Raw genomic sequence first — 26,549 nt, 5'->3', positions numbered from 1 at the left:
GGGAGATGGTCACCCCTGGAAAACGATCGACTGAATGGGTCACGAGGTTACCCAAGGTGGTGTCGGCAATCAACCATGAAGTCACCCGTCTCACCGGTAAGAAACCGGCAGACTCTATCAAACTAAAATCAATAGTTGCAGAGTCAGCCGCTCCATTGCGTGGGAAGGAGAAACAGATACCAGATAGGGCCCTAGTGAGGTATCTATACCAGCCGGGGGAACACGAGGGTGATAGCCGTAAGCGGGCCACCGATCCTATATGGTCAGTCAAAACTTACAACATAGATAAAGTGGATATGAAAGCCGACGAACCTAACTTGTACTACTTGAGGGATGGGCCGGGTAGGGGTTTTGTAAGAGAAGAATTATTGATCGTACCGTACGGCACAGTGTTACCTCCAACACACGTTAAGTAGTAGGGGTAATAGTAGCAAGAGCTAAGGGCCCAACCAAAGCCTTATTTAGTAAATAAGGCTTTGTAGAGACTTTTCTTGAAAGTGTTTTAGAACTGTCATTCCCTATACTACTTATATATGTTTCCATTTAGAATGGGAAATTCGCAAGAAAACAGTCTGGCGAATACCAAATTTATGCTACTCATACTCCATCATGTCTCATGCATCATTCACAATAATATATGTAAAAAATTGAACCACCAGGGTTCTGTTCTGCCATCCTCCCTGCAAGGCAGTACACTTTGAGAAAAGCTTGGCCTCAATCCATCCCCAAATGATGAGAACAAAGTTAGTTGCATGTACACACATTTTGACAAAACGGCACTGTAACTCTTTTGCCATATGCAGGGGTGGAGGCAAGTACATGAAAGCACAATCGACACTAGAGATGTGACGATACGCCCATGCCACGATACGATATGTATCACGATACTGGCACTGTGGTAGTCCGATACATAGGATACAATATGTATCACGATAGTTTGTCCCTGTATACAGAAAAATAAAAGTACTGGGAATAATGTGCTGTTATGTTATCATTTCAAGGAAGGTATTCTTCTCCCAAGAAAAATAAACATGTCATCATGAAAAACATTTTATTAAAAATGTTTAGCATGTGTCAGTAAAGTAGTGTTTTCCCAAAAAATGGAACAGCAGGATTCAACATTGGCACAACTGGCTTTTTTGCACAGATAACTAAATAGATTTGTGAAAATTATCTCGGTCGGAGACTGTCCATGGCAATATTTGCCACGAAAATCTAAATAGAAGGGGAGACAGTGTTTTCACAGACTGCTAAGTATGTAAGTATCGTGTTGAATCGATACACGACAATCATATCAATGTATAGTATCGTGCAGCTCTTGAATCGCTGTAACTTGCGTATCCCTTAATCGTTACAACTCTAATCGACAATCGCTGAGCGTAAAAAATCAACAGATTTTGATGAGTTACAGATCGTAGGTCTATCAGAAAAGGATCTATTCTTTGATTCTGGGGGGTTCTGATTCAACATCCAGTCAAGTATTTTCCACTTTCAGTCAAATTTCAAACTTTCGCAAAATGTAAACATTGTCTTGTCCGCCATTTCAAACTGTTGCATAACCCTACTTCCACAAAAATAAGTAGGTCAGACGATTCCATCATTGTGTAACCATGGGGATAGAGTATCATGGCAAACAAAACAATAGACTGGTTTCAGTCGTGTAGAGTTGGGATAATGAAACAAGCTCTTAGGCATTACATTATTTTATGGACAAAAATAGTTGTTTCTTTCCTTTAGACAGAATATTTTTTTATGTTGAAATGTTTAAAAAATACGAAAGGCATGACCTACTCCCTTCACAAACGAGTTTAACTCACCTCTCATCCCTTGCCGGATCACTCAGTGTCCTCCACAGAGCAAGAAAGTTCGATTTTAAATGGGTCATGGTAGAATGGAGATAAACCTAGTGTGTTTGAAAATCAGAGACATGCTGTACTGAATTGATGGCAACTAAATAATACAACTGAAACCTCACGCTGCGAATTCAGTACAGCATGTCTCTGATTTTCAAACACACTAGGTTTATCCCTTAAATTGATCACACAATGGAAACGTCTTTCATCCTGCTTACCTTAGGGTTCAGCCACAGTCTGTACCACTCCTTCTCATAGCCTTGATGACAAAAGACAAACAGTCGATCTTCCAATTCATTCCTACTCTTCTCAACTTTGAATTTAGCATCTTGTTGTCCCAGAACATAACCTGGAAAAATCGTACATCTTATAAGCATGAAAATTCTACATACGTAATTTCATCACCTTCACTGATATTTAACAAATGACTTTTAAAACCTTTCAATTTCGTGTGGCAAGAAAACGTTAACATAATGTTTCCCAGTAATTTGTGAATGTCCTGTTTGATCTACTGTGCTATGTTAATCAAGTAAATATGAATCAGAAATTAGATTAGGTCAACTGTTTTGAAAAAAAATCTGTTTCCAAGAATATTTTGGGCGGAACAAGACCCCTGAAAGTAGATTCATACTCCACCATAACCAGTGTACATGAATAGAAATAAACCATCTCATAACCACTAGCATAGGAACTTGTCAGATAGAGAGATTTTTTTTCAGAGTTTTGTCACACACTGTAAGATTGATACATACTATATGGGTCGTTCAACCTTGTTTAATAGTTTCAGGTTATACATTGTGGCCCGCTCTGGATGCGGCCATGCTGGGCAGACAACTGTTAGGCTTGGTGCCTACTATATAATACTTGATGTGTGTAAATACAAAACATGGAATGTTGTTTGAATAGAATGTGGACTCTACACACATGACAAACAGGAATGGTAATGACAGATCAAAAAGATATACTGATTGCTAATGTAGGACCAGAAAACTTCAATATTTTGTGAATGAATAATGCTGCCAATAAATGGTTTGGAGACTGCTGAATATGATTATTATTTTAATAAATGACAAACATTTGGTTGTTGTTTATACAGTCTATATGATTATCAGTTGATACAATCCAGTTTTCTTCATGAAGTACATGAGTACTTGTTATCTAATTTGGGAACGAATCATACAAAAATTTGGGCACTCATACAAATCTGACGTGATGTTTTAGGTAGTAGTCAGTCATTCTCGTTGGCTACGACTCCTCTACTAGGCTCTAGTATCACTATCAGTACACGTAGTCGTGCACTACTGCATGCCTCTACATGATGCTACAGCCAACTAGAGATAACAATGTTCAAGTCTAACAAAAAGCGCCCCAGACAGAAATGAGGCGGCTTTAAATTGCTACAACTGTTTTAAGCGATTTTATATGGTTTGGGTGTTAGACTGAATTCTCAGTCTGACTTGTAAACACAAGTTCCTGTCCGTTGTGGAAATCCGTCATTCTTACATTCCCTTTGTCCATTGTACGTCGCCGTTTGACACTCCTTTGAAACCTCTGACCAGCCCTGGCTTTGCACACCAATTGTAAAGGTACTTTCCATGCTTAATAGAAATACAAGAAGAAATTTCACCGCATCTACACTCGAGTTGAGCGCCATTATTGATAATCTCTAAGCCCAACCTTATGACATTTTCAATCAAAGAACCGCAAATGAAAGAATGCAGCATTAGTGTGTGTCCCACTGAAACATTAAATTGTATTTCTGGTTTTTGCCATCACAAAACGTTTGGGAAACAATGAACTATAAAGAAAGAGCACATTCTGACATTATTTTAGAGGCTACAGATAATTTGTCTTCCTCCAACGAAAGAGTTCGACTTCCGGCATCAAAAATCCAGTCAGAGACAGTATTGGGTTATTTTCACTGTTTTCTTGACTTTGAACGGATGGTTTAGTACAAAAGGCCTGACATAATGCCCCCCAAGCAGAGACGAATAGCCATTATGGGCTACAGATCTGTTGGTAATTGTCATTTAATAAGCTTTATTAATGCTGGCCACTTTGTTTACAAGTGCTATAAGATCATGCTGTTTTTCTGACCTGGATTCTGTAGTAGTGAATCTACACATCACACTTAACATATCTGTTTAGGAAAATGGTTGGAGTGAACCTAAGGAAGGAACGTAGCATACGTTCATCGATATATGCAGTTTTGTTAAATCGGCATGGACAATTATTTGAACCATGGTACATGTTGACGGTCATGGTATTGGGGTGAGATGCTGGACACGAGGTGGCAGTGTTGGCATTCATCCAGCATGATGGTTTACATGCCTGAAATGTGAACAAGCAGTTTATTTTTGTGAGGGTTACAACACAAAGCATATCATTAATCAGAATTAATGATAAAATAGCCAAGGTCATTTTCAAAGGTGTGTTTGCCTTTTGAGATAAACAGAAAACTGTATGGGATGGATAGCAACCTTAGGTGTAATATGTAGTGATGTTTTGATGTATATTCTTTCATCATTATAAGCTGGTGTGATTCATCAACTTTTAGGATGCCAGTCAACAATTGTGTATTTTGTTTTTGATGCTTTGGTCTATCTTTAGAATTCACCTTTACAAAATTTACATCACCATACCCTTCTGTATGACCTATTTGGTTATGTTTTGTTAATTTTGTCAATACAGTACCAGATGTCAGCATATGGCCACAGGCTTATTTTGGTATTCATCTCCACAGGGAATGTTTTTGTAATGTTGACATATTTACTAAATATAAAGTGCAGTAGTGCAATGTTCAGTGAAGAACCATGGTGCCTATTTTCAAAAAGAAATGTCAGTTTCAGAATTTATTTATGGAGCTAAGGGTGTTTAATCTTTTAAGACCACATTCTCTTTTAGGAAAGGTTGTCCTTGGTACATATATGCATTTTCTGCTGCTGAAAATATCATATAACATTAATAGCAGTGTTAAAAAAAATGTTATGATGCCCCCCCCTGGAATTACCATCTCTACCACACTTGTTCTGTTAACCAGGAGTACTGTGACATGTATTGCAGTGTACGGATGATTCTTTGTTATACTGGTAATAGTTGGCTGTTGGCATAAGGCTCCACCTGGATAGACAGAACACAACCCAGATGTATGTCAACTGTCTACATGGTGTATGGATTTCACTCACAAGGTGCTCTATCTGCATGCAGGCCCTGTGACATTCTCTAGGGGATTCTGGGATGTGGGCGGTGATGTTAGAGTTGAAGTCCCACCTTCCCATCCCGTTAAATCGAAATAATAAAATAATGCTTAATCAAAATCTAAAGGTGGTGAGGCTCTTGATGCGATGGTTATTAGTGCATTTTCATTTATTATGTTGTCAGAAATACACAAATATACAAATCTCTTCCAGCAAGATATGGCATCAATAATGTCTCCACTTCATGATTTGGTTGAAGGCCTGTATCAGGAGTTCATTGCAAAGTAATGAGAAGGGGGGTTTAGGTAGGGTGTGGGGTACCCTTGGCTCTGAATTCCCAGTCCTCTTGATGTCTTAGCCCAAGAGCCAATGTCTTTCCTTAGTTTGCCTCAGGTGACCTTGAGGTCATGGAGCCAACTGTTATCTGAGTACAGGCTTAGATGTTCTGTTGCTGCTAGTTTCAAGAGGTTAGCATTTCCTGGAGCCTTTCCTTCCGATGACAGCCTCAGTTTAGTCTGTTATACAGGTCTGAAACATGGCTTGCCACATGCACCAACTGTGAGCATGAGTCGGCAAGATCTGCTGCATCTCAGGTTGTGGGCGCTCTCATTCGCATGCACCAGCTGTAGGTAACGTCATCCTTTCCTTTTCAGTAAAGCATGACTTTCCACATCCTCGATAATCTCCAGGGTATATGTTACAATAAATCCCCAGTATACCCTGGATGCATCTACAATGATTTTATTACCACCTTTATTTATCCAGTCAAGTGTGTTTGCATGGACCAATCAAAGCTCACTTTTACTTCTTAAATTATGTAACCGATTAACCTTGACAACACAAAGTATGCATAGGTACTCTCAAATATGTAGAAGCAGTTCTTGCATATATTTTTTCAGACTTGTGAATTTGTCTGCATGATTTTCCCAAAATCTGAGTCAAACTGCGAACAAACCTTAGCGACTGCATCCACTATCTTTTTTGAGACTGGCAAGATTGGCAGCTTAGCTGATTGGCTACTGTGATGCATCCAGGGTATAGTGGAGATTGTGGAGACTTATCATAACATATACCCTGGAGATTAGTGAGGATGGACTTTCCAATAACTGCTCTCTTGAAAGATTGTAAGTCCTTTTTGGAGCAGCAACTGCTCCAGTGGTTGGTTTACACCCTCACTGCTGTGTACGGTTCTTCTACAATCAGCTCTGCTGGCTGGTTACAACCTCTCTGTAAAATTAGGAGGCAGAGCCATGGGTAGCTGGAGCAAGGAGCTAATGGAACCCATCAACCTTTACGCAGCAGGGATGGAGTTGACTTTCCTGGGTATTTGTCACAGGGATTCCTACTCTAATTTACCCAGCATCCCCATGGATGGTCACATATCTGTTTACAGCAGAGTGGGAAAAGGTAACAACCAAGTGTTGGGTGCTATCTACCCTTACAGAAGGTCATTTATGACAGCGGAAGCTTGCCTGTATTCTGAGGGATCAAGTGAGCTATGGTGCCACCCTGCTTGGACAAGGCAAGGTGTTTTCACAATTCCTATAGAGCCTGTGCATGTACTTCATTATGCCCAAGAATGATGGGCGCTTCTGTCTCATACCGAGCCTTAAATTGTCCAATCACATGGTAGAGTTTCCATCCTTCAAGATAAAGACACTATGCTTTGTGATCTGATCAGTTCAGCCCAGCTGTTGTTTCACATCAGTCATACATATCTTCATGTGCCAATACACCTCTCATGACCTTTTCTAACCTGGTCTTTCACATTGGGAACCACTGCTTCTACTGATCACCCTTTGGATGTCAGTAATGAATGACAAAAAGGGAACGATAATGGTAGCCAGTTGTTGTGGTAGTGGGAAAGTTGGTGAATCTGCTAGCAAGCAGAATATTTTTCGAAGACTTGTTTCTGTAATTTGTGTGACTTCCATTTTCAAAGGTAAGCCTCCCACTGAGGGGATCAGTGCAGTTGCCACTTTTAAAACAAAATAGGTGGCACTGCCCAAAGAAGATACTTTTATGTCATTTTTTGAGCCAGCCAAGCCTCATCATTCACTGTTACCAACTCATTCTCGTGCTTGGTCAGTTTGTTCACTTCAGCTGGGAAGGGGTTTTATTTGAACAATCCTTTTAATGACAAGGGTTTTATTTGCACAATACTTTTATTAACTGCTGTTACAACTATCACAAGACATTTTCATGAGCAGAAGATGCATATATGTACCAAAAGCAAGAATTTCATATTTGGCAAAATTTTCATTGTCATGCACAGGAACGCAGTTTGTGGATATTATTATTTAACAGGGTAAATAGGCCTTAAGCAATCCATGCTTGCTGAAAAAGGGCGACTATGCTTGTCGTAAGAGGCAACTAACGGGATCAGGTGGTCAGACTCACTGACTTGGTGGACATGTCATTGGTTCCCAATGGTGCAAATCGATGGTCATGCTGTTGATCACAGGTTTATCTCGGCTTATGGTCCAGACTCGATTATTTACAGACTGCCAACATATAACTGGAATATTGCTGTGTCCGGCTTAAATTTGAACTCACTCACCCACTATTTACTGACGCTGCACACATCCAAAGTTGCCACTCTTGTAATGACTATTCATCAAGATGGAATGTCTTTTGAAATAAATCAATTCAATTTTGTCATTGTATTGACAAATAGGCATGCTACACCTGTATGTTATTGTACTACAGTCAGCTAGCAATGTCCAGTTAGGGTTAGTGTCCTTAACAATACAGAGCAACTTCAAATTATTAAGTGAAATGTATAGTGCAAATCACTGATGTTTGTTTCAGGTAAATCGTCATTAACAATTCAGTTTGTGGAGAACCATTTTGTCGACTCATATGACCCAACTATTGAAAACAGTAAGTAAAGTATGAAACTTGTATTTGCTTTTTGTCTTTCTCTATTAATGATTTACATTACCTGTTGTGCATCATTCATACATGCTTCACATGTATAAGGAATAGCGTGCTTGTTAAGCATGGGGATGACCTTTACTGGTTGTGAAGAAATAGCCATGCCAAGGCCCTATATGTGTTAAATACGTTAAACCTGCATAGATCTATCTTGGATTCCAGTCAATATGCTGTGGGTATTTAAAATGGGAAAAATCATTATTTTGTTCATATTTTTGGATTAATTTTAAAGTTCTCATTTTCCAAATTTCAATGATGTTTAAAAATTTTATGTTTATATATATGCATTTAATAAATGATGCTCTACTAAGCAGAGCAAAGTCTCTTTACGTTGGTCCTGTTTATGAGCAAAGTACAAATCATCTATAGAAAACAAATATTGACATCCACTAGGAAATGTTCAGTTTCAGTTTGGGACTTGTTACTGACATTTCCTGCAGGTTAGGACCTGAATATTGGACTCTAAGCAGTGTTTCCAATACTTTACCTTGCCAGTTTGCCATCAGGGCCTGGTTTTGCCTACAGATGAACCTACAGCCCCTGAATGAAATCCACATTCCCATTTTCTTAAATTCAGAAAATGAAGTAGACTACACTGTCCAAAGGTTCACACTGTTTTACAAAATCAATTAGCGAACCCTGTGGCACACAGAGAAGTTTTTGTTTGATAAAGACTGGTGTTAAGATTCCTACGTGCAGAGCACTGAAATACCAGGAAGTGCAGCTGTGAGTTTTTTTCATGTGATAAAAATGTATCTCCAGCTTAAATGTCAAAAGTATTTAAAATGTTTACAGGATGTCGGGGACAGGTACTTGGGTACTCAAGTCTAGGTGGGGTACAGGCAGAATAGAGTCCTACTTCAAGGAATCAAGTACCCGGAAAGGGAGAGAACCCTGTAATGACAAGTGCAGATGACTGTTTGTCTTTTTCAGTATTGATGGAAGACACATTTATATCATTTGTATTGTCTGATTAATAGAGATTATTATTAATGACTAATTTATCTGTGCTTTTGCAGTGAGTAGGCAAGTTACAGTAACAGCAGGAATGAAAAGTTCTGTTTTAATGAGGAATATCAATATTGGTGTTACTCTTTATATTAGTTAAACATTAAATTAAATAGCCTGAGATCAGTTTCAGTGTCTTGTTGCCATGCTTTCAGGTTTTCTATAATAATCTCTGTCAAACTGTGACTAAATATTCAGAAAGTTGACCAAAACGTTATATTTCTTACATTTCCGGGCACTCTGTTCCAATTCGGGTATTCAATTCCATATTACCTGACCTGACCCAGCCCTAGTTTACAGAAAGATAAGGCAACCTGTCTCAATACAATGTGGAAGCTATATTTATAACAAATGTCTGATGCAGAAAGCCCTGATGTTGATTAGATGCATGATAAGGGAAATATTAGATGGGAATGCAAGTTCTAACGGGATTGATTGGTCAGCATCGGTAACTTTGTTGACAAATGTCATTGTGTGCCAACTGCATAGATTGATGTGATGGTCACTGGATTATCAGGTTCTGATTCAGTTATTTAGACACTACTGCCGTATAGCTGGAATATTGCTGAATCTGGCATTTAACAACAAAGAAACACAAATAGATTTGAATTTAATATAAGTAGATTTCAGACCTACAAGTGTCATGATTTGTTGTTGTGCATAACATTGTAATGAATTGAAGAAAGGATTTGGCCAATACCATGAGTTTACTCATTGTCTTTATTCCAGTACTCAGACGCCACAGGCCTATAGTACAAAGTCTGATAACAATAATGGCGTACAATCACAATGTTTGCACATGTTTTCTATGTGCAAAAGCATGGCTGATATGCTTAACTTCCCCTTTCTAGATCCATATGACCAGTGTTTAACATTGTGGCACTACATATAACACTGCCTCATAAATGTAATTTTCTGAATAAAATTGATATTTTATGCTTATCCTGACTCATGCTTATTATGATTATCTCCCTCTTTACGAAAACTATCAACTATCCGGAGCCTCCCCTTCCCACCAATACGATCACATGATCCTCCATACTTCGTCTACTTGGGCACTTTCATAAAGGGCTCCATCTGAAGACGTAGGAATCAACAAGCGATGGAGGCTGGGATGTGTTGTTGCTGATATTTAGTCACTGTGTGAAAGTCTGTAGACAAAAGATGGTACATATTGGTGCATATGTACTGAGACACCTATGGCAGTATTCCGCAACACTATCTCAGTATGGATGAGAGCCTACAAAGCAGCAGGACTCAAGTCCCCGCTAGCCTCCAATCCACACAAAATGAGAACCTTGGCATCAACACATGGTTTATGCAAAAGAAACTGCTCATTATCAACTATAATGGAGGGCTGCTTTTGAAATCGAATGCAGTGTTTGCCAATCACTACCTACAGGACATCACCTTGGAGGACATCTCGGGCATTCACCAGTTTTGGCCACTTGTTGCACATGGCGGAAACGTCAAAGTGTTGATGTCCTCATTATTCATCATATGAAATCCTTCAATCAGGAAACTAAATCCAAACCGTTAATGATCCACGATGTACTCTCCGTTGAGGGAGGTGGACGATGTCCATCTCTAGTGGAGTGCATGCGTAAGTGGGGAGCAATGTCCATGCAGCAAGTGTCATCATGGTCCTCTTGTCTCTGTGTATCCCTGGAATGACTACCATTCCATGAATGCCTTCACTCTTTTCTATCTGAGGCGTATCTGATGAAAACGACGAATGATGACAGCATCTCCAATGAACGAGGGATGTAGATAGTGAATGCTTGCAGCTGTAGCAGGATCTATGAGTGTGAGCACTCGGCAACTTGATGGAAGAAATATCATCCATACTGCAACGTTAGGATACAGACGGTGATGATGTCCATGAACAAGAGCATGCATATGATGCAAATACCCCACCCCCCAAAAATATGACATAATTTAGATTGTAGGACCAAAAGTAAAGCAAAAACTTATCGCCGTATCAGGACCCAAAGTTCCTCCAACCAACCTCGTCGGGCGATGAAGGAGAGAGTGACAAGCATGGCGACTCATATGACCATATTGGTGGGATGGGATGGGAGGTTTCTGATGGGTGAGTGTATTGTACGTCTGCTTCAATTAGAAGGGCACTTCAAGGATTTCAAGTGTTCCACAATCTTCGCATAGAGGGAGGAGATAAGCATAATAAGCGTGAGTCAGGATAAAGAAAAACTGATATACTCTTAGAACTGCACCACCTTACTCATCTTTCAGTGGTACAAATCTTTGCCGAAATTTATTGCATCCATTTTGTTTCAGCTTTTCAGAAAATGATTACTATTCGAGGCCAGGAGTTTGCCCTTCAGCTTGTGGACACTGCTGGCCAGGTACATCATTGTTCTGGTGACAAATGTCATTACATTATGGGTGGATTGTGGCATGCTTTTATATCATTAATAGCTTTGAATTCATGTCTGGATGTTTTCGATGAACAATGTTGAAGTGTCTCGATAATATCAGTGCAATGTCTGAAAGAGATATGAAGCCAACATTTAAAACTCAATTTTAGGAACGGTTCATAAAGGTTGGGCAAGCTATGTAATGCCTTGCTAAGGAATTAAGAATATACATGAAACAGTAAATATAGTGATGATCCAAATGGTTTTATTCCTACGGCAGAGCAAATATTTTAAAGAGATATGAATAAAACAGCCTTATTGTAGAAGCCTTAACTTCAGACTTATGTTACTGGGATCTATTGTCTTCTGTTTACAGGATGAATACTCTCTACCTCCACAGTCTTACTATGTCAACATTGATGGTTATGTTCTGGTTTACTCAACAAACTCCCAGAAGAGGTGAGTGCTCCAAATGCCTGTGTTATAATGCTTTCAGTGCCCCTCTATTATATACTGGAATCAAGATGATTGGTGAAGAAGGGTCCTTGCTTTATCCACATCAGCTTTCCATCCCCCGCAACATGTTTTGGAGGGGTATTAAAATGTGCTCTGTTCATCCGTCTGTGCACATTTAAAACCGTTCAATATGTCTTCACCAAAATTGGCACATAGATGGATCTGATGGTGTACTGGTGCCTTTTGATAGTTTGGGAATTTGAGTTTCCATGGCAACAAGTTTGACAGAAATTGGTGGTAGTGCTCTTTTCTGGAGCAAAACTCTTAAGACCATTCATTATTTCTTCACCAGACCTGACACCTAGATTGTTCTAGTGGTGTACTGGTGCCTTATGATAGTTTTAAAATTCTGAATAATATATTTTTTGCTTTTCCATGGCAACTAGTTAGACTTTGACTAAAATTGATTTTCCAGAGGAGAACTCTTAAAACCATTGAATGTTTCTTCACCAAACTTGGCACATAGATAGATGTGGTGGTTTCCTGGTGCCTGTTGGTAGTTTTGGAATTCTTAATAAAATATTTTAGGCATCTCCATGGCAACAACTTTGACTTAGACTGAAATTGGTAGTAGTGCTCTTTTCCAGAGCAGAGCTCTTCAGACCTGTGCAGAATTTTACTTTGAATTTATATCTCATAATCATATATCTCTAATTACAAATCACAGTACCTGTCAGTGTTTTGCCTGAATATGTTCAGGACTATATGATCATGTGGCTGTGTTACTGTTTGAATTGTCCAACTGTATTTGACAGTGTTGTTAATTATTTTCAGCTTTGAAGTGGTGAAGTTTGTGTATGACAGAATCCTGGACATGAAGGGAACAAACATGTATGTATAGAATTGCGTGCATGCATGCATGCGGAACCTTTCTTTTGAATGACTATTGAAAATGAAGTGTGCACCCCTACTTTTTGTGAATATTGTCCATCCCCTCTCTCAAAAAGCTGTATCTGAGCCTGTGTACTGTGGTACACTCTGTGTAAAACATTGTTGTACCTTCTGTGTAACTAGCAAAGTTGGTACTTTTGGGTACTCTAAACACTATCTTGATCTTTGAGGAAAACACAGCATTCCTATATTTATTCTTATCCTATCTCATGACGTGCACTTCTCTCACTTCCTCACCCATGTGATTACCTTGTTTACTCATTCTCTTTCTTGTCACTTGACGAAGTGGACATGATTTTCTTTTGTTTGAGATATGCTTTTCAAGCTAAGAAACGAATATTTTGGACTCAATTGAATTTGAGACTCTGGAGAGTCACCTCCTCACTTACTGTCCTCTGCTCTTTAGAGCAATTATGTCAGAGAAGTAAGTCATTCCTGAAGTATTACGCTTTGTAGCGTTCATGCTCCTAAGTACCTGTACACATCTATGTGATCTTACTGTGGTAAGAAGTGAAAGTCATAAAGTGATGTTGTGGTACTAAGCGTTCAAACAAATTGTGAGTATTTGCTTCAGTTACCTTTTTTACCCTCCACATGACAGTGTCTTAGAGGTTGCCTGGAAGCAGGGGCTGGCCCAATACATTTCATTAGATTTTTGAGAGAGGTGCAAGTCGTGAGATAGGATAAGTATATAGTCAAAATTTCCACTTTGTTCATATACTACCAAAGATATATGAGGGATGAGCTAACCTCCATGTATGGAGAATGAAGGAAAGTCAAGGAGTAAATGATATGAACTGATCTGGAGATTTTTATTGTTGACATTCTATTGTGTTGTTGATGTTTCAGTGTTCCAGTGGTTTTGGTTGGAAACAAAAGTGACCTTAGAATGGAAAGGTAGGTGTTAAACAGAGTATTATAGGTCCAAACAATTGTAATTTCAACACAGATTTTCTTTGTGTTTTTTTTTTCTAACTTTCCAAAGATTGGTGATTTTGGTTTTGTTTTTTGGTATATTTTTTTATTACAATAGGAAAGAGAAAACTGATACAATATTCGTGCGACTGATTAATATGTATAGGAGAAAACACGCCTCCAAGGTTATGGTAGACAATGTAAAATTGGAGGGGAAGGGATTTCCTGGCCCTGATGGTTTTATATTGTCAACTAAAACTGAGGAGAAGTGTTTTCTCTAACATATATGCCGTCAATGATGGTAATTTCAAAGTAGATGATGATTTAATGAAGCTACATAACAGTAACAGAAGCGTGCATAAAATCAATTAAATGACAGAGACTATAAGTACTCACTTCATGAGTGAGACGTGTTAATTTGCGTCACAGTCAGTACTCATCTGTCCAGTCTGTCAAGGAAGGCATGATGACACACAGTCTATACCAACTCATGTTCAGCATATCCCAGTACCACAGAAATGAGAAAACAGCAGTGAATATGTACATGTCCATCCTGGATCTTCTCGGTCTTCAGTAACCCATGCTTCACATGAGAGGCGACTAATGGGATTGGTTGATCAGACTCACTGACTTGGTTTACAGATGTCATCTTATCCCTATTGTGTAGAGTGATGCTCATGCTGTTGACCACTGGATTGTCTGTTCAATTATTGTTGTAGAGCAGAAACCTGTAGGCTAGAGTGTACTGTGAATGTTATTGGTGTGCTATTTATAGCCGGTTGGAAAATACTGGAAAATATGCGATCTTGATTTTCTGGCATTTTTTTACACCATTATGATCATATGGAAGGGTGGTAGCCTAGTTGTTAAAGCATTTACTCATCATACCAGCTCGTTTTCATATATGGATACAATGTGTGAAGCCCATTTCTGGTATCCCTCACGGTGGCATTGCTAAAAGCAGAGTTAGCTACACTCACTCACTCACTCACTCACTCGTATGGATCAAACACCCTATCAGTGCACAACATCATGAGCCTCACGTCAGGATAGATTGCTCTAGTGCTGTATCATTAAACACTTACCAGGGGAGGCACATGGATTTTTGTCAACTTATATTGAATGAATCACACATTGCACAGGCTAAATAATCGTTATTAGTTATTCTGCTGCAGACAGTAATTACAAACATTCTTTTCTAAGCAGTATGCAAAATCACTACTGGCTGCTGACTGTGGCTAGAAATGATCCAGTCAGACCAGTAAATCACCAGTCACTGGCCCAACTGCCACTTGTTAAGTTAATACACTTTTAAGTCATGTAAGATATGAAACCTGTGTCTACTTTCAAATTTGGGGCCAGTGAATTATGATGTGGATCAGTAACAGGTATAGCTAGTCCGACTGTTTAGCAACATTTTGCGCCCTGTTTCAAAGACACACAATTGTCTGTTTAGTGAAGATTTTTTAAAGAAACTAATATCACATTCATTTGAGTGAAATCAGCATGATGTACATTCTAAATAGAAAAGTTACCTTTACATGTAATGATATTCATGTAATGGTGTCCAGTTGTATGCGAAAAATGGGAAACATATGTATATTCTTGCTGCAGAGAGGTGTCCTTTGAAAAAGGTAAAGAATTAGCAGATTCCTGGAAGGCACCATTTCTGGAATCTTCAGCAAAAGAAAATCAGGTGGGATATTAAATCTGTACATAATCTCATCATGAATGATACTATTAACAGGAAAATATGACAGTTATTGATGCTTTTCATCAAGTAAAACAGTATTAGCCATGTTTTAACTCAAGATTATTCATATTGTTATGGATGATGCCTTTTAGGGGAAAACGACACATGCATGCACCAGTGCTTCATGAGTTTTCATGAGACAATATGTTACCAAGTGTTATTTACTGTACAAGAGGCTACACTTGCTACAATTTAAAAGACTAGGTTTTGTCAGATAAATATTGAAAAATATACTGCAGTTAGCATTTCAGTATCCCCACATATGTAGTGGTCATCTGACATAGTGACAAAGTTTTCAATGCACATCAAAGTATTTGAAGGAAGCTTTCAATGCTACGTATTTTTCATTGTAAGACAAGGTTGACTACAATCATAATTTATCATGTCTAGCACTAGAATAATAGACTCGTTCATTGTAACATAATGTATTGCATTGTTCCATGATGTGCAGAGATGTGACAATAAACCCCTGCATATCCAGATAAATATGTTTCACTTAGTCCAGGATATGCTTGCAGTTTTGTCACTAATTTTAAACTATTCATACGTTTTATGCTCTATGTTTGCACTGAATCATCATATTGCTTTTGGTATTTTTAATGGATGAGATCTGTGAATGTGTCTGGGGTAGAATAGGCCTTCAGCAACTCATGCTTGCTATAAATGACTATGCTTGTCGCAAGAGGCGACTAATGGGATTGGGCGGTCAGACTCACTGACTTGGTTGACCCACATGTCATCGGTTCCCAGTTGCGCAGATCAGTTCTCCTGTTGTTGATCACTGGATTGTCTGGTCCAGACTTGATCATTTACAGACCACTCCCTCACTCCCTCACTCACTTTACTGGATAATGTTTTGAGTTGACATAGAGGATATATTTTGCTTACCATTTCAGAGAGTGGAAGAAATATTCAAGTGCATCATTTCAAGAATGGAGCGTTCCGAAAACATAGGGCAACAGAAGAGTGGATGTGTGTTATCATAGACTACTGGTAGTAATACATTTTACATCATATCACATGCTTCTGCAAAAGACAAGGACGGTCAGAACCAAGGAGGGTCTACAGTTACCATGGCAACATATGTCTCATATACACTATCTTGTCATTTCTTATGGTGTTATATATATATAAAAGAGTATGTAATTTTTCTCCTTTACATTTGTCTGATATGATATTACTCTCTTATTAAATATTTTGATGAAAATAATTGACTTTAAACTCATTGCTATCTTTTGTCTAAGTATAATGTATTTTAATATAATTTTAGTGTGATTTTAATTGTATCTCTTTCATTTTGTAATGAAAAGTGTATAAACATGATACTGAAATGCTAGTTCCATCTTTCATTGAATCCTAAGTAATTATGCTACCTGTGTGTTGATTTGTGAATATCTTTGATTGTATATAACATTTTGTCATCAATTATGCACAGCGCTTCTATTATTGCCTTAGTAATGACAAAATCTTTTTCATGATTGGAAATCCAGAGTGACTTTGTAACTTTTTCAGATACCTTTTCTGAATTGACTTATGTATGAAGGGTTTAATATATCAAACCTTTATCTTCCTAGGTGTTAAGAGATCAAAACATCTTTTATCAAAATCATGAACAAAAACTTTTTTGTTAGGTTTTTCTTAGTCACTGTCAGTGCCAGCTGGATCTCAATAGAGCAAGTTGCTTATGCAAATGTGATGTATCTTATTCAGTATCTAAGACAGTGGGGTAACCTAGTGGTTAAAGCATTTCACTTATCAAGCTGAAGACGGAGGTTCGATTCCTCACATGGGTACAATGCGTGAAACCCATTTCTGGTATCCCTCGCCATGATATTGTTGGAATATTGCTAAAAGATACATGAAATCATACTCACTCATACTATTCATGGTCTAGAGAACAGCAATTTTGGACTACTTTTTTAATTGGGTTCACATTATGTATACTGCTTTATGTCAGATGTAATTCTTGGTTTTCAAATACACTGAGACCCCCAGATATCTGGACACATTCATTATTGCAGAAATCGTCCTAATAACTGAATATCCGGATGTCTGGATATCTGTCTCCCAAGCTTCATTGTTGAAACCATTTACAAGCCTGCTGATAGGTCATGAATTAGGATGAGCAGAGTTTGTCTCATGTCAAATCATGTGGACACTCGCACTTCACTTCACATGGTCAGGCGTATATCAAAGCTTCATGTGGATAACTGAGTCAGATAAGTCCAGAAACAGAAAACAAATATCTAGTAAAGACAGTCACTTATATGACTTAAGAGATTGGTTTTTCAGGAGAATTGACTGGAGGGTGAAGGTGAATTCTTAATATTTGGGGTCCAGGTATCTGGGGGCTCACTGTACATTATTTAAAGAATTTGATCAATAGGCAGTTGATCCTTTGGGGGAAAAGGGGGATGGATGTGAAAATGTCTCTTTGAAAATTCTGTGGACATTGAATTGGTTTGAATTTGTGGAATTGGGAAAAACTTCAATAGAAAATGTTTATGTGTGAGATGGAGAGGCTATGCTTATTAAACAGGAGCTTAGTTCATTGAATAGAACCACTACAAGTTAGATGTTGTGCAGTGGTTGCCATGTGAGAAATGTATATTGTGTTTCGAGCCATTAGCAAGTGATAACTATGCAGAATGGAGGCACACAGCCTGCTGAGTGAACTGCTGACTGAAGCATCATGGGGCATTGGCAGAGATTTCATCAAGGATGATAACTAAATTGTATTTTGTATCAAGGATAATAACGTTGAAATTGTCTGTTGATCAGACTCAATACACGGTGCAGAATTGCTGCCCCTGTGTGATGCACCACAAGGATATGATGTGTGACATTCCATTTCTGGTGAACACAACCAGGATATTGCTGGAATATTGCTAAAAGTGTTGCAAACCCACTCACTCACCCTCTTAAAACATTGTTAACATAAAACACTGTTAATATAACCTGAGCAGTAGTGGTGGTAACCAATGTTTGATCATGCCAGGTAGTGCTAAAGATTGCAAAATATTGTGTATCACTGTAACAGTCCAGGAATGCTACTTTTAAGAAGGTATCACTGTTTCACAATTTGAATATGTAATACTGCATGTTATTGAAGGTCCTTATTATCTATTATCAGTCACATTGTTTGACTTTAATTGAAAAGTGCGCTTCCTTTGAGTTTCATCTTTGACATTCACAGAAGTCTATCATGTTTTCTGCTGTTTGTGACATTAATAACTGATTCAAGTCAAATCAACTGGATATCTTTAATATAACCAGAGGTTTGTCCTTATTAGTGATATTGTACTCCAGATTCCAGTATTCAGTTTCAGAGTGTATGCACCTTCCTGAGGCAAGGGAAGTAACTGACTGTGACTACATTGAATGTCCAGTTTCCTATGCACCTTCCTGAGGCAAGGGAAGTAAATGCCTGTGACTACATTGAATGTCCAGTTTCCACCCTTGCTAAACAAGGCTGAAATTTCAGTTGTATTTTGTCTGTACAAGGCTAACACAGTCCAATCAGAATCATGGCGTTGAATCAACATCTTGTTTGGAAACTATATGGCAGCTGTTGTGTAGATTTTACAGCCAGTTAACTCCCTTACCTCAGGATGATGATGATATTGATGTGGTTTATGGGACCTTTTTTGTGCCCAGACATATGTATGGAAATGTATCATTATTTTTAATGCTCTTTGAAAAGTGTATCAGTTAATGGTTTGTAATAAAGAGCTATGCTGGTTTGTAATAAAGAGCTATGCTAACATAGCAACATAACTCTTCCAGAAAAGATGATTACATGTTTACAAAGTATCAATTTAGAAATGCAAAGACACGTGTTGATTTCATCACTAGTAATAGTTATACACGTAACTATTCTTTTGTTACATTGGTGCTCTGTCATGTGACGTAATTGTCCTTTGTTTAATCTAGTCCTAGAAGGTATTGCAAATTACAGTGCTAAGTTGCCTCCCTTGGGCACGCCAGGAAACTATTATCATGGGTTCATTGTTTCCAGTTTTGTCTGTAGTCTCTCCCAGACAGTTTCACTAAAAGATAGGTCAGCATCACTGGGAGAATTCCTCTCAACATCAACGACCCATGAAGATCCAGATTAGAATTTATCTTCAATAACCCATGCTTGTCGTGAGAGGGATGGGGTTTTCATGGGGTATTTACATGTCATCATGTCCCAATAAGGTGTTTACCTATGGTAAATGGAGTACAACATGACAAGGGTACACTGTAGTGGATGTGGCTTAGAATTGTACTGTGGTTGTGGAGCTGATGATAAAGGATCCTTTCATTGGCTGATACAGTTACCTTCTTTCTTTCATGGATATCCTGCAAGAACAAAGCAAAGGGTCACCCAGTACTTTCGTAAGCCCCCAGTAAATCTTATCTCCAATGACAGATTCACTTCAGTGATGTGAAAAAAGTGGGTGTTCCTTATTTTCAGTAGTATATATCAGTGTGTAAATACTTATGTTATAGAATATAATAATAGATCATGATACATCAAGTGTAGGGTTTGACTCTACTAATCAAATATATAACAGTTAACATGTCTCCAGTTTGCAACGTAAAACAGCTTTGCAGATTCTGATACCTTTCAGTATGCACTTAACGGAACAAAACTGTAAAAATGCAAATTCAACCTATAAAGTTGACAAAAATTGCAATGAAATAAAGCCCTTGAAATCAAATGATTCACTAATTTTCCACCAGTGCTGGGGTAAAAAGTGGTTTCAGCATCTGTGCTCTGCTGCACCCATACGTAGACGCTGCGAACAGGTTCGCAGAGCTTGAAACATTATGCATGCCCGGAGTAAGAGGTCGTGAGCAGTCGTCTAATCTTGGTTGTGAACACAAACAAGTATATAATCTACTTGTTCCATGAAAAAACATGTTGATTGTGATAAGCAGCCTCTGTCAGAGAGAAAACTTAATGCCTGGTTTATTGACACCAATATGTCGGCCTGCTTGTTGACCACATGCAATTTGAAATTAACACCTATCGGGCTCATGCACCATAAACAGAGTGCAGGCTAAGTTTATCGGCAAATGAGCCAGCCAATGAAAAGATTTCATTATACTTGAGTGCACACACAACAGAGTTTTTGGGTTTGATATCCCGGGTCCTTTGTTTCAAGCGTAGTAGATCCAAGTACAAAATATTGCACTTTGATTTGTGATTGTACCCTTATAATTTTGTTTATTAGGTTTTTCATAATTGGCAATGCATATTATATGTCATAAATAAGTGATAACTGTGTTTAATTCATGTTTGATTTTTTGGTTGCATGTGACCTTTAAGTTAATGAAGTTAAGATGGCCTGAGGCATGAATGAACTTCTGTATTATCTTAAAATTTTAGCGGAAGAAAGAGAACTGCTGAAATTTTTTTCTAAGGAAAGATATGTGTGAAATAAAATGTCCCTCACATAAAACTCTGCCACTGTGATATAATATTACCAAATGTGACACAAAACAAGAAACAGTGGAAAGTCAACCGTCAGGACATGGTATGATACATTGTTCATCAGGATTACTAATATTCCATTATTACATTTCTGTATGTGTTACACTATGGGTGAGCACCAGGTAACTGTGGAAGCCATATTTGTGGCTAGTGAATGCTTGTCTGTTGGTCATGACGCCTTGTGTTTCATTCACTAAATTGTTTTTGCGTATATCATATCTAACATTCAATTAAATACATTACGGTTTTCCCACATTGATTAGGAGGAGACCAACCTGAAAGCCATCAAACTGCATTCTTTGTGTGATAGTGCAGTCCAGTGGGAACCAGGAAATGTTCAACAGTTATATGAATGCCAGTATTTCAATGAAGTGATTTATTGTTCATATGTTGATCTTTCAAAGAGTGAAAGCATAGGTTATTTGAAATTCACAGTCTAAATTGCTTGTGGTGCCAGACTTTAAAGTGGAATGCTTGATGCTGAAGTTTGGAGTTGGCCACCAAACATACACTTCTAGGTGATGTGAAACGTTGATGATGAATCACTGGCTTTCCCCAAACATCAGTGTGTCACAGATGGAAGGCCGAACCTATCCAATGAATGTATTAAGGTACCTTACACTTAAGACAAATCATTCAGTGATAATATATGGAGCTATTACAAATTTATACTAGAATTCACTGAAGTAATACAATGTGAATATGTCATGAATAATTATGACCTATTTTTCACACATTTGAAAATTTAGCCACTATATTTCAGGCAAAGATACTTAAAGCCTTGACCTTAAGGGTTTAAATGAGAGTAGCCTCCCCCATTACACAATGGCTGCCACAGAACTATGCATTTTCTGATTTCATTGCTTCATTGTTTTACAAAAATGTTTTGACAAAGAAAAGAGTGTTCCTATCTGAAAGATTTTCTGGTTCCATGAAAAAATTGGGTTACTGTTATATGGCTTGGACTGACTAACTTGACTTTATGACGCTGGTTTTATAAGGCCATCAGATGTTTTCTTAATTGGAAATAATCAAGTGCTATTTTGTCAAATAGTTTTGAAATGGGACATGAACACACCATTCATTGATAGGAATACTACGCATTTGGTTTTATTTTAGATGTTTTGCAAGGGAGAACCGTTAATGCTCAAGTTCCTATTTTTTGTCAAAAGTTCAAATGTATTTGATAGGTAACCATTCTTGCTTTTGTAAATAGAACTCTGGAAAACAAGAAGGATATGCCTCAATACAGTAATCAGCAAGTATGTTTAATTACCTACAGATATTTTGCTTTTATTTTACCTCTGTTAACTCAGTGGCCTTGATGCCATTTCAGTGGGCATGTTTCTAGTGTGCATACATTTTAACCAAAAAAAGATATCCCAATCATAGATGGTTTATCAGCTACCATGTTAATACATATTAACAAACTCTTATCTTTTATTTGAATATAATCCTTTGAAACAAATATCACTTAATAGAATTTAGTGTTCATTTTACACTGTGCAGATTGTGTTTTTGGTTAATTATGTTTCCATGTCATATTTGACAAGTGTAATGATTTGAAAATTGTTTTATTTTCATATGAATGCTTCTATCACTGAGTCAAGTGTTAGAGTAACAGCTGTTGTCAGGATTTGTGAAAAAAAAGAATAGATTAGGATTTACCAGGTTTAATGTGTACCACCAACCCTGTGGTGAAACATTGTTATTAATACCCAAATTATCAACAGACATGCAACATAATGATATATAATGTAAAAGAACTTCGGTACAACATTGTGAATCATTTTGTTTGCTGGTGGATTTTTGCTGATACTAATCATAGTATGTGTGACTCACAGTTTGTTGTAGCAAAGTCACTGACTCTGACATACAACCTATAGGTATCTGTGGTTGGCCAGTTAACTAGGCTGTGTGACTCTACACAGATGGCTTGATGTGATGCTCAAGCTTTCAACCACTGGCTTGACTGGTCAGAAGCTGATTAATTACAAGCTGCAGTGATATGTGGGAATATTGCTGTTTTTGGCTTCAATCAACATTCATTCATTAACTTGAAGTTTGGCAAAAGCGACTTTTGCTTGTTTTCTTCAGGTTGATTGGCAGAATATTGGTGCATGTAGGTCTTAATAAATATATATAATGAACAAGTTAATGTTTTGATGATTTTACCAGTTCTAAAAATGGTGTTGGTGGAATTCCTGAAAGACATACAGTTATGTTATACCTTTCCTGTGATGAATCTAGTATGTACCTAAATCCAAGACTTTGATATCTGTCATAGTGGCTTTTATTGATTGAAGAGAAACCTTGCTTGTGTATGATACACTGATTCATCATAATCCTTGTAAAATTTCCTGTACATAAATTTATGTAGAAGACTTTGTCTTTAGGATTAGTAATAAATGTTCTGAAAGGTGGTCTACTGTGTCCTTGTTCCCTCTCTCTGTTGAATATGGTGGCCAAAGGTGGTTTAAATTTTAATGACAAAGTCTCTGGCTCTATTAGTGCAGTTAAATGAAACCGGTGTTATAATACCAGAGTGTAAAAGCATATTTTTTATGAGACAAGAGCTATTGTCCTTTTGAAGAATTTGTTCACTTAATACTAAAAGATATGAACTTGACAACGCAACCACAGAAAGAAAAGACAGATGTCACAAGGATACAAATAAGGTAATAAGTTGTTAGTAATAAGTGCACATATCCATGCAACTAGGGTTTTCTCAAGGCACTGGTATTTGTTTCCCTCAAAACCATCGGATACTATTATCAATCTCAACTCCCTGGGGAGTATACAACACTTGCTGCCACTAGGCACACTGAGTTTATTGAGGCTCTCTCATCCTATCGAAGTACCCAATTCACAGCTTGGTGGACTGGGACAAAGCACATTGTCCAGGTTTACTGCAAGTTGCTGTACCCACAACTGGGTGGATGCAGGTAAGCATGTGGCCACCATATGGTCATATACCAACGGATTCCTGGGTTCTTTTTGGTGCACAGGGTTGTGTGCTGCACACTAGGGGTTGTGACACAGGGGTTGTTGTCAAAGGGGGGGCTTGATCCGAAACCTTAACATCGCTGGATCACTAGCCTGGCGCTTTAGCCAGCTTGACCACCAGACCCCTGAAAGGCCAATCACCACACACGGAGTCCCATTCAAACCTACTGTACATCAGTGAACGTGGGTGGAGTGTATCTGGTTGTGTAAAGTGTGTCATTTAGTGAAAGATGTTTCTTCATAGCTGCTGCTGGGTGTCTCAGTGTCTGCATTTTACATCCACATAACATACTCCTCCTTATCCTTTGTACATATTGTGCTTGGAAGCAGTGTTTGCAATACTTCAATTTGCCAGTTGGACATCAGGGCCTGCGGCCGCAGGCAAGCATTAAAATCAGCAGGCCCTGAATGAAATCTGCTGACCCATTTTGTCAAACCAGTAAAAACAAAATAGACTACACTGTAGAGTTTCCCACTGTTTCTACATAATCAATTAGCAAACCCTATGGCCCCTGTTTTTATTCGTTACAACCGGTCAAAGATGCACCTATGCGCAAAGCGTTGAAAAACAGTATTTGACACTAAGTTATCGTGACATGATGGATCATGGATCATTCCCGAACGTTCGTAAAGGGAAAAAACAAGGGAAAGATTCCAGTTCAGAAAAAGACAGATAACTTACTAAAGGCAACAAGGACCTGCAGATATTTGAAACTGCCGGCCCGATACAATAACCACCAGCACTGGTCCTCCGGGCCGGCGATTATTTCGAACGACAGCATTGTATCAGGGTCTGTCAATCATTCTGATTTATGACGTCGCCTCGTCAACGTAGGATGTCACCTGTACGTTAGGCACGAGACATTTAAAGTTGACAGTTCTGATCTGACAACGTGTGATTTACTTGAGAGCAGGTTCCAGTTGTTCAGAGCCTACAGCGGAGCAAGGAATTACCAAGATCTGGGAGGAACAACAATTCCCTGGGAGGAGATCAAAATTTGTCAGTGGCAGCTTTATAATGATATGTAGGCTAGCAGAGCACATAGTCTGTTATCATTGATGAATACCCAGTCTTACACTGCCTACATGCACCATATCCCCATTTTGCAAGACTTGTTTGCTACAAACAACGGCAATGTTATGTCATGCACAACCCTTTCAACAGACATGTCATCCATAGACCATCTCTGGGATCATGTGCTCCAGTCACCATATCTTCCAATTAACAGAAAGCAAATGGTACTAACAATGAGAAAGGTGGATATTGGTTCGTGATGCCACCAATACGTGTACCAACAAACCCTTCTCGATGGTAATCCTGTGAAGCCAACATTACCTATCTTTGCAAATTGACGTTCCATGTCGTCATCGTCAACGTAAGTCATGACAATCAGATTCAGATTTCCGGAGACGTCGCTTGATCAAAGAGTGATGGGTTGTCGACTAACCACTGACGACCGCGACTCCTAACGTCAGACCTGTGAAGATCGAGGTTAGAATTGGTTTTGGGATCGGATGGTCAGGTTCGCTGACTTGATTGACGTATCTCTTCGTATCCCAATTGCATAGATCAGTGGTCTTCATGTTGGTCACAGGATTGTCTGGTCCAGAGTCGATTATTTACAGATACTTATTATACGTATTTCCATGTAAGTGCAATACGTCTTTGCGCGGCGTTCAGCAGCAACCAGACAACCAAACGACGGCATTGCATTCATGTACCACCGCATATAAGATCCCACCAGCATATGGTCCCTGGTTTGGAGAATGCCATTTTCAGATTTTAACAACACCACCATCATGTCATCCTGAGATCTGTCTGTTTAGTCGTCATTTACCTCACATGCAGACTGGATGTCCTTGAAGTTCCGGGTTAGAACTGTTCTTCAGCAACCCATGCTCGTCGGAGCTGGAACATTGCAGTGCAGCGCAAAACTGAACTCACTCACTCACTCACTCATACTCACCGGGAGCTGTGGTCGATATATATTCACCAAAGTTGATTATGCCTTCAATTTTTGTAAGAAAGAAAAAACACTTTTGAAACATGATCAGTACACTATCTTATTTGACTTAGTTTGTGTCCATGCTTAATGTAATGTAATGTCTCCACTGATTGTGATGCATGGTTCGCCTACTCCGTTTCGCACAATTGTTTCCCAAAAGAGGTTAACATTTACAAAGTCACGGGACCTATTTGACTTTGGGCCTGAATAATCCACAACAACCTGAGTTGCTCGTTAAAGACGACCGAATGGATACCACGGTCACTTGGTCGATGGTCATTGTACACGTGAATAGTTGTTCTCAATATCATCCACTGGATTATCTGGTCCAGACTCGAGTTTTAATGGGTCTCGGACATATAGCTGTAATATTGCTAAGAACGACGCTGAACTAACATAGTAATGAGCGCAAGTGTTCACGCTAGACTAATGCTTAGCTCTGAATACATAACTTTGATAGTAACAAGCTAACCTACATAAATTGAAAAGGGGACTAGAGTTTCGCTGAGGAAATCTAGACTTCATTTAGGACTTTAGCACTGCAATGAGGACTTGCAAGTTTTGAAAATAATGTGGTTCAGGCACTGGGAGGCAGATGCACTCTTTC

The 26,549-nt window shown here is 38.5% G+C and overlaps 2 protein-coding genes across 2 annotated transcripts in view; one reads left to right on the top strand and one right to left on the bottom strand.

Moving 5' to 3' along the window:
- LOC137297991 (nuclear envelope integral membrane protein 1-like) overlaps positions 1-3,530 on the bottom strand; it is a 34,661-nt gene extending 31,131 nt beyond the window's left edge. Inside the window, exons 1-2 of the mRNA XM_067830007.1 lie at positions 3,357-3,530; positions 2,072-2,202 (exon numbers count right to left, since the gene is read on the bottom strand). Coding sequence (XP_067686108.1) covers positions 2,072-2,202; positions 3,357-3,507 — 282 coding nt within the window. The 5' untranslated portion in view covers positions 3,508-3,530. The remainder of the gene's footprint in view (positions 1-2,071; positions 2,203-3,356) is intronic.
- A 172-nt stretch (positions 3,531-3,702) lies between these two features.
- Positions 3,703-19,238, top strand: LOC137297993 (GTP-binding protein Rheb-like). The gene is made up of 8 exons (XM_067830010.1): positions 3,703-3,872; positions 7,862-7,933; positions 11,294-11,361; positions 11,750-11,832; positions 12,664-12,720; positions 13,630-13,677; positions 15,310-15,391; positions 16,345-19,238. Exons 1-8 carry the CDS (start codon positions 3,824-3,826, stop codon positions 16,432-16,434), a joined length of 549 nt encoding a protein of 182 aa, XP_067686111.1. The 5' UTR covers positions 3,703-3,823; the 3' UTR covers positions 16,435-19,238.
- Positions 19,239-26,549: the final 7,311 nt, after the last annotated feature.

This window comes from Haliotis asinina, chromosome 10, assembly GCF_037392515.1.
Source record: "Haliotis asinina isolate JCU_RB_2024 chromosome 10, JCU_Hal_asi_v2, whole genome shotgun sequence".
Classification (NCBI taxonomy): Eukaryota; Metazoa; Mollusca; class Gastropoda; order Lepetellida; family Haliotidae; genus Haliotis; species Haliotis asinina.
This window is presented reverse-complemented; position numbering and strand designations above follow the sequence as displayed.